Below are 9,324 nucleotides of genomic sequence, written 5' to 3'. Positions count from 1 at the left end.
AGGAGGTGTGTGTGTGTGTGTGTGTGTTATAGGGAAGTTTAAGGACTTCTATTTCTTTCAATATCCACAACAAAAATTCATTAAACTATCCATATGGCTTGATGAGTGTCTGCCTTGTTCTGAATAATGCTAATTATTATCCCTCACTTGACACTGTCTCATTTTTAACCTGTTAGACTTGGGACAGGAGCAAGGTAAAGAAAAAGCCCTGTTATCCAGCATTTTACTAAATGGCTTTTCTATTAACTGGAATCTCAGGCCGGCTGGATGGACACAAGTTGGGGGAAAGCTCACATGCGCCACCACTCACCACCCTGTACTACCGCTGCTCCATGTGTGGCCAGTGCCACCCCCACCTATAGTAGGTGTTTGACTTCCAGTGTTGCTGGGTTTTTGGGTGTAGCCATGTTGATCTAAGGCAGGGGTTAGCAACCTGTGGCATGCTGCATGCTTTTGCTTGGCACGCAGACTGCTTCCCATGGGGCAGGAAGAGCCGTGCCCAGATGGAGCAGCACGCGGCTGCCTGGGATCCCAGCCAGGTAAGAGCCCCTTGGGCCCCAGACCCAGCCTGGCACCACCACTGGCCCCAGCTCTGGCCCAGTGCTGCCCCCAGGCCGGGAGCTATCAGCACCCTGAAGGCCCCAGCCCCAACCCCCACCACTGCCGGCAGGCCCCCGCCCTGCCTGAGCCTGGCCCCAGCTGCAGCCACCGCAGCTGCCAGCCCCTGCCCAGTGACACTGCCGGGCTGGGCTGGGGCCTGCACAGGCCCCGGCCCCATCACAGCGCTGCCTACTGCCCCGGCCCGGCAGCAGCACTGTGCTGGGGCTGGCGGCAGTGGGGAGGGATGGGCCTGCCAGCAGCTGGTACCACGGCCACGGCTGGGGCCTGGCCCAGTGTGGCCCCAGCTGGCTGCTGGGGTGGTTGGCAGCACCGGGATGGGACCAGGGCCTGAGCGGGCTCAGATCAGCTAGGACTGCGCCAGGCCGGGCCCAGGCCCAGGCCCAGGCCCCAGCCGTGGTACCAGCTGCCAGCGGGCCTGGCCCCAGCCCTCACCACTGCCGCTGCCAGCCCCAGCACAGTGCTGCTGCTGGGCCGGGGCCAACAGCAGTGTGGGGATGGGGCCAGGGCCCATATGGGCCCTGGCCCCTTCTCAGCACTGCCAACGGCTCTAGTCACGTGCTGCTGGCGGGCCCCAGCCCTGTGCAGGCCCAGCCCCAGCTGCCACCCCCGCCGCTGGTGCCTGCCCCAGCCCTGCGTGGCCCCGGCCTCAGCCTAGTGCTGCCACAGGCCTCATCCCGGCGCTGGTGACAGCCCGGCTGCAGTGGGGCCCAGCCCTGTGCTGCCGGTGGGCCCTGGCCCCAGCCCCAGCCCCGCGCTGCCCACAGCTAGGCTCCAGCCCCAGCCCCCTTTTGCCTGTGGGCCCTGGCCTCGGCCCCATGCTGCCCATGGCCTCGGCCCCAACAGGCACAGTGCCGGCACCTCCTGTCTCCCTAGAGCCCAGGGCCAGGAGACAGCTGGGGCCAGGAGACAGCAGCTGTTTGCAGTCTTCCAGCTGCAGCTGGTCCAGGTTCTGGGTAGCTGCTGATAGCCATGGAGCCTGGGCTGGGGGGCAAGGGGCACAAACAGGGCATCCTGCCATGTAACCCATGCCCTTGTTTTGTTTTTCTGGCAGGCCAGCACTCGAGCACCTTCCAAGGTAAGCACTGTGGGTTTTTTCAGCACTCCGGCCAAAAAACGTTGCCTACCCCTGCTATAAATATGTAGTCTCTGAAGCATGACCAAGAATCTAAGACTAAAGTATTTTATGAGGAACCCAATGACAAACATTGAGGGGTGTGTGTATGACCCAAGTAAGAGTCTGACACAGAAACATGAAAGCCAGCTGATTAACCCAATTGGCTGGAATGACAGTCTAAAAAGAGGCTTAAAATCATGGGGTTTTTGTTTTATACAATTATGTGACTCCGCACACCAGATCTTTGTAACCTTAATCTACAAAGATACAAATAATGTGCTTTTTGTTTTCTGAGTATGAAAACATGAAGTCTATGAAAAAAAACAACAAATTAATACTACAAATTAACATTTGAAACTCACTTGTCCTCAGTCTTTCCTCCAAGACAATATATCATCCCATGGTTTGAGACTGTAGCATGGCCATATACTTTGATTGGAAGTTTTTTGACTTCATTCCATTTTATTGCCCTGGATTTAGAAGATCATAGCATTAAGACAATTCCAATTAACAAAAGCATTTAGACTTCCTTAGTGAACAAATGTCAACATACACAGGGTCATAGCACAATACTGAATCTAGAGATTCCTCTGTTTGAAGGTCCTTGCCTGCAATTACATAGATTTTGCCATCTGCCTCTCCCAGTCCAAAGAGACACCTGGCTGAAGGCAGTGGAGGAAGTCCGACCCATTCACCAGCAACGCTATCCAGCTGCAAGATCAGACAGAGTAGGAAGTGTTAGGAAAGATGAGCAAGAACCCACGCACTAAAAGCAGCTTTAAAACCTCAAATTTAGATGCTTCAGGTTTATCAACCTTCCCAACATATTTGTTATAAATGTCTTCCCATTAGTTCATCTGATGTGTGGCTACATCTCCTTTGAATCCCTCAAGAACTAAGGACTCTATACAATTGCCACCATCTCTTCCCCTCCCTTCATTCCCTCTCGTCTTTTTTTCCTTTATTGCTTTTTTGTGTTTGGTTTTCAGCCCTTAATCTTCATTTTGTTTTCTTTAAAGTTCCCCCTCTATTGGTGAATCGCACCATGCACCAGAAGACAATTTTTGGACGGATGAACAACTGGTAGCTTTGAGGGGCTAAATGATATTTTTCCTCAGCTGAACTGAAATATGTAGGACAAAGGAAAGAGACTGGCTACTGTCCGAGACATATTATGCATATGACCCACTTGCACAGCTTAGCTGCATTAGGAGTAATACAAATAAAAGGAGGAAGGTGTGCAGCTTTCAAGATTTAATAAAGCTCCACGAGTACACTTCCACTAGACACAGGATGGACCTGAGATTAGAGACCTTTTCCTGGACCCAAATCCCTCTTTTAATCAATACAGGGATTGCTCGACTAGTTTATAGGTTGTTTGTATGGACAGATGTACTGTCTGTGTGTGAAGACTCTTGAGAAGCATCAAAATAGAACTACAGAAAGTTATGCATTTAGGTCTGACTAGTGCACTGTCATGTCTAGGGAGTTCCATAATCCACATCCAGTTTCAGCTCACATAAAACTTCGTCTCTAGAATTTACTAATTCACCCTTGTTGGTCAAAAAATGTTACTGCTGCAGTAGGACTTGTGAGTTCATGGACACACACTACCACCATAGCTATGGCCAGCCCAGGGTGATCTTGAATTGAAGACAGAAATGTCCTTGGATCCTACATATCATAGATTAGAGCATACTCAGGGAATCAGCTCTGAGGCAGATGTGGGGAATATCTACTCTCTCACTTTTCTGGAGCAATACATGAGTAAGCACATTTTTCTTGATAGTCAATTTGTCCCAAGTTGTCAAGCACTAAATGAAGTGTTAAGGACAGTCAGATGGAAGTGTGAAAAAGAACTTAGGAAGAGTGGGAGTGCAGCTACCCCATTAACAGTAAGAAAGAAACAGCTATCTAGCTGGTAGGGTAGAAAAGGAGAAATGTTTTAGCAGTTGATAGGTTAGTGGGGAGCAGGAAATGATTTAGGGCATGGATCAGGGAGAGATGTATTACATTGATCAATCTCAGTCTAAGTACATCAAAAGACTACCCCTAATGGAATTCTAGCCTGATAATGTAGTTACTTAATTCTATAATAAATTAATTCCTGGAACCAATCACAACTAGATTTTTGTAGCAAGTTTTGAACTTTATTTATTATTACTTTATAACTACATAAGAAAATTAAAACTGTGCTAATATAATCACTCTCTAGCAAACTGATAGCAGTCTTCCATATTTATACCATGTTTATTTTACTAAATACGTCTAAATACCAGGCCAATCTATAGTTTATCCATTTATGAAATATCTACAATAAATCACTATTTTAAAAACCTGCCAAGAACATTAAAATTCTATCATTGATTATTACCTGTCTGTGTGGAGTATAGAAAAGAAATCTAGTCTTGTATTTCTTAGGATTTACCCCATAGCATATTATACCCATCATGAAATAGTTGTAATGCCAACAGAAAAAATGTAAAATTACGCATCCAAAAACACTACGGCAGAAGGTAAGTATTCCTACAGAAGGATTGTTTTTGCTAATCTGATCATAGTGGTATCACTGCAGTTTAGAGTAAGCCAGTGTTAACTATATGTATATGGATTTAAGTACATAGGCATTCACCATACACCAACAACAGTATTTGGTATAACATGGCAGATATCAAAACTACTTCAAATTTTAAAACTTTACAAATCAGCTACCCTAATATATGGTATGAATCTTAAACAAAAGAAAACATTTAATTTGTTAGGACACTAAGAGGCAGATTTTTAAACCTATTTAGGTGCCTGGGTGCACATGGGCACATACAGGCATTTGCAAAAGCCCTTATATGCCCAACTGTGATTGACATCTATGGTAGCTGGGTGCACAGGCACCTTTGGACATTCTACTAGGTGCCTATCTGTATTTTTAGCCACCCAAATGACACTAAACACCTGGCCCTGAACAACCAAATATTTAGTAGATAAAAAACACATTAACTATTTTTTCTGAGTTCTCATCAAAGGATACTGAAAGGTACAAAGAACATGCAATTCCCGCAAGCTTCTGTAGGAATAGCTGGCAGTCAGTAGTATCTTTTAGGAGTATACCCTACATAGCCATTTTTACGTTTTCACAAAAGCTTTGGTTTGAACAGACAAAAAACAGGCTATTAAGGCTGATATTAGCAGCCAAACCAGCTGAAAGTAAGGTTGTCATTTCGTCATCAGCAGACAATGCTATCATGAACAAGTCTGACAGGCAATACTTAAAACAGCTCATAAAAACTTTTATAAGAAAAATCATGAGACCAGATTAAAAAAAAAAGCCCAACTATCCTATATCAAAATATCCTTCAGTAATTTCTATGTAGTGCCCTCAGCCCAATGATTATGAGATTCATACCTGGAAGAAGTATGACTGGAAAGGCTGATCCTTGTTCTCGTCATCCACATAAAGGCCTCCAACAACACAGACCTGATTCTGTTTGGTGACTATGCTGGAATGATTTCTGGGAATCTGTTCTGCCAGGGCTGCCAGGTAACACTCATTCTCCAGGGGATCATAAGCCACCGCAGCTGTATCATTGACTAGAAGAATTAGGTCTTTCACAAACATGCCATGCCTAGGAATGTCATTTAGGTATCCAGGGAGTAAGTCTTCATCCCCTACATCACCATTTACTTCCCCTTTCCCTGATTTTTCTGAGCTTTTGGCAGGTTCAGGCAATTTTCCAGCAAAGGCATCCTTAATAACCTTGAGTTTTTTGTGAAGATCTGAGTTGCTTTTCATAATATCATCCTTCTCAACATGCTCTTTAAAGTATTTTTCTGACATAAGACGGAAACGAATGCAGTCAAAAACTTCTCCCAGGTTCTTTACTCTGTTCTCCTTGTCTGTTTGGACCCACTCCATTACTGCTTCAAACACTACTTCCTCTTTTTCGACATTTAAGCTGTCAGGTGAAATAACTGATATAAGTTCATGGGGGGCAAGCTGCATGAAGTCTTCTTCTTTGCAAATCTGCACAAAGTGGTCTGACACATAATCACGAGCAGAGAAAGCAAGTCTTGGGCAGTCAAGGAGGAGACCTAATCGAAGGATGGCAAGACAGTTACCAACAGCCAGTCTCTTCTGAAGATAAGAGACACACACAGTGAATACAGAAGGGATTTGAAAACGGCTGGCCAAAGCAAAAATATCTTGCACATTAGAATCATTGAGGTCAATACTTGCAGAATAAAGATACTTGATGATCATGTCCAAGATGTTGGGATCAACATCATCTAGAACGACCTCCTTCTTCTTATCTTCACTTTGCTCAGATAAGAAATACTCACGGAAATAAGGACTACAAGCTGACAGAATCAATCTGTGGCATGGTAGGCTTTTGTTACCAGCTTTTAGGGAGCAATCTACAAACTTTTTCTCTTCAAAGAGTTCCTTGAGGCCATCCTGAAGAAGGGTGGATTGATAAAGTCTAAGTTCTTCAGTGAGTTCCCTTTGGGAATCCATTTTGTGAGTAACTTGGGTTGGGGGGAGGCACTGAAAATGTTAGCTGTTGTCGGCACCAAGGTCTGTCTGTAAAAAAGGCAGATCAATGTGCTTTCCCCAGCCTGAAGCCTCTGCAATTTAATCCTGCCAGCTAAATATAGGTACATACACTTACAAGCTGGAATTTAGAATGGTCGGTGTGAAGAGAAAAGTTGTGCTTGCAGCTGTCAGACTGAAAGAAACAACTGTTGCTTTTAGTCACCGGGGCTTCATTTTGCCATCATTACATAGACTCATTCAGACTACCTGCAAAGTATGGGATTACTCAACATGAATAAGGGTCACAGAATCCAGCCCTTAATGAAACAAATATGAACCAGGAGTCAAATATATCTTTTGAAATAGAAGTATTATGAGCAACGGCTAAAGGTGGCAGCTGGATAACTATTCATAGTGGATTCATAGCAAGACATTTTAGAGAGACTTCCAGAAACAGTCAGGACACATTGCTCATTGGACACATTGCTCATTAAACTGAATTTTACTGAAGCATGAATCAGAGACATGACCCTGACCCAAAAATAAATAAATACAAACTTTGTATCAGTTACCTTTTTGTTAGGTTTAATATGCCCCAGCATCAGAGGGAAAAAAAATCTCTAGATCTGTAATAAAATATTCTAGTTTCACACTGGATTTTAATTTTATGTCATTTGTTTGCAAACTAAAAATTCTCTGTTATTATATTAAATGCAAACTCACCAAGTTAAATTGCATAAATAATAATGAATACACTATACTCTCCCCCATATTATTTAAGTTTCATTTTAGGAAAATTTGGAAATTGGTATTAGTAAAGGTATATATATTCTGTTAAACTAAAATGAACATAGTAGGTAGAAAAGAAAATTAAAGAAAATTCCACTACACAGAAGTTCCCTAATAAATAACAATTATTACCAAACTAAAAATTGAGCTAGAGGTATTTGTCCGTATTAACCAAATAAACTCTGTGAATAGTTAAAATAAGTTTAGAAGTGAGTTTAGAAATTGCACACAAATGAGTAATCATATCATGATTATACACCTAAGTAAAAAAAATCAAAATTAAAACAAGGACTGCTTAGGTCTTTATTAAACCTAGTTACATAGAAGTTGAACAACTTATATGTCAAAGGGATTGTGACCTTGTCATAGAAATCAATGGCAAAACACTAATTAACACCAATGGTATAGTACAAGTTTGCATACTACTTTACAATTCAGTGTTTGCTGCTTGACAGAACGTTTTTAAAGCTTATTAAAATCTTTAAAAATAAATAAATTCAATATTACTTAGGAACATTTTTACAATATTTAACAGGCTTTTCTTCCTTTCCGTACCACAGTTAAGTCACTGGTGCAGTCAGCTGCTAAAACAACAGCTGAAAGGATAGCTCATTTGACTTTTTCCATTTTTAGAAAATAGTACATAAGGTCTTATCTCACTAGAAAACATAACAGCTGCATCTCCCTTTTAAACAATAAATGACTCATTTCTCTGCATGGAATACATAACAGTTTAAATGTCTGATGTGTCAGATGCAAAAGCAATGTAGTACATGATTCTTTCCAGATTATCCTGCTTAAAAACAAAAGCCAATAAACATATCAGTATTTTGACAAAAAACGAATGAACAAACCCTGTCTTGGAATATTTAGATAAGAACATGTACCAGGCAGGATGTCTGGTACATACTCTATTAAGTTCTATGATATGAAAGCTAACAGATACCTGCAATAATACAGTATTTTGTCAAAATGTTATCAGTATACTACGAAAATGATGCAACTATTTCATCTAAATACAGTATTTTACACTCAGTAATAAAACCTCTCACTTGTTATTCTCTTAACTAACATTAAGAACATATGATGAAAGAGCCTACGGAAATATTATTTGGATGCACATATTATGGATGAGTACATTTATTTTGTATAAACAAGTGAATAATTTAAATGAAACAAAAACTGCACAAATGAAAGCAAAACAATAAATACAATTATATTACAAACATATAATCTGTTTCTACTATTCCTTTAAAAAACAAACAAACAAACAAACCTGACTACATAGTATATTTACTGTTCCCTGTCTTTGATACATTTGATGTTACTAAAATAGTTTCAATGATATGATAAAGATCTGCTGGGAACATAATGACTAATACATGTTTTCAATGCTTTATTGAAATCAACCCATTACTTCCCAGAGTCCTTGCAGAGTGAAACCATCCTTCAATTTTTCTATTGCAAGTCCCAATTCTTCTGAAAATACAGGTTCCCGATCCTGTTGCTGGGTTTTTTTTGAAGTGAGACAGATAGAAAAGAGCAAGAGGAAGACCAACAAAAAAGTTAAGTATAATTTAATGTCTAAAAATACATACAATACAGAAATACAACAATGTTGAAACAATGTTCAATTTATAGTACTAGGAAACTGTTCTTACCTTGTTACCATCAGCAAAGTAAGCCTATAGAAAGAGAGGAAGAGTGTAACAAAACTCCAAAAAGGATTCATAATTGCTTTTAAACAACACCTTAGCCATAAATCAGAAAATGCAGGTTTCTCAGTTCTATTAACAACCCTCCAATTTAAAATACACTTTATTTTTAAACAAAATACCTTCTGTAGAAAACAGTATTTCTATTGGATATACCAGTGCATTTAGAAAAATCTTTTATTTTCATTTTATTAATATGACCAGATATTCACTCTCTATTGAAATCAACGATGCAAAGCTTGAACCAGGGAATAGTTGACTAATATTAACAGGAAATAATCTATATCCATAATTTTTCCACTATATTATTTGTAACAAAACTTTCTTTTTATTTATGTCCTAATGAAGTTTGTCACAAAATTTGAAAGAAATATTATTTTATGAACAGACAATGTTAAAGTGGAGACAGTGCTGATAACATACAGTTCCTTCCTACTATATGTGCAGGGTAGTTACATATGAAAAAGGGTAAAAGATAATAGCTTTATTGGTAACATTGCAGTTTCACCAAAGGTCATTTGTGATGATTTATATTTTGGCAGCTTTTGTAAGAAACA

The 9,324-nt window shown here is 40.9% G+C and overlaps 2 protein-coding genes across 3 annotated transcripts in view; both read right to left on the bottom strand.

Moving 5' to 3' along the window:
- KLHL41 (kelch like family member 41) overlaps window positions 1–6,335 on the bottom strand; it is a 12,559-nt gene extending 6,224 nt beyond the window's left edge. Inside the window, exons 1-3 of the mRNA XM_025206467.1 lie at window positions 5,136–6,335; window positions 2,289–2,446; window positions 2,098–2,205 (exon numbers count right to left, since the gene is read on the bottom strand). Of these exons, the coding sequence (XP_025062252.1) occupies window positions 2,098–2,205; window positions 2,289–2,446; window positions 5,136–6,245 (1,376 nt within the window). The 5' untranslated portion in view covers window positions 6,246–6,335. The remainder of the gene's footprint in view (window positions 1–2,097; window positions 2,206–2,288; window positions 2,447–5,135) is intronic.
- A 1,006-nt stretch (window positions 6,336–7,341) lies between these two features.
- The window catches only part of BBS5 (Bardet-Biedl syndrome 5), a 22,885-nt gene continuing 20,902 nt past the window's right edge, over window positions 7,342–9,324 (bottom strand). For both annotated transcript variants that reach the window (XM_006025606.3, XM_025206468.1), the window contains exons 11-12: window positions 8,714–8,737; window positions 7,342–8,559 (exon numbers count right to left, since the gene is read on the bottom strand). In XM_006025606.3, coding sequence (XP_006025668.1) covers window positions 8,458–8,559; window positions 8,714–8,737 — 126 coding nt within the window. In that variant the 3' untranslated portion in view covers window positions 7,342–8,457. The remainder of the gene's footprint in view (window positions 8,560–8,713; window positions 8,738–9,324) is intronic.

The sequence above is a fragment of the Alligator sinensis genome, unplaced genomic scaffold (genome assembly GCF_000455745.1).
Source record: "Alligator sinensis unplaced genomic scaffold, ASM45574v1 scaffold143_1, whole genome shotgun sequence".
Lineage (NCBI taxonomy): Eukaryota > Metazoa > Chordata > Crocodylia > Alligatoridae > Alligator > Alligator sinensis.
Note: the sequence above shows the minus strand (reverse complement) of the source record. Positions and strands in the feature narration are given on the sequence as shown.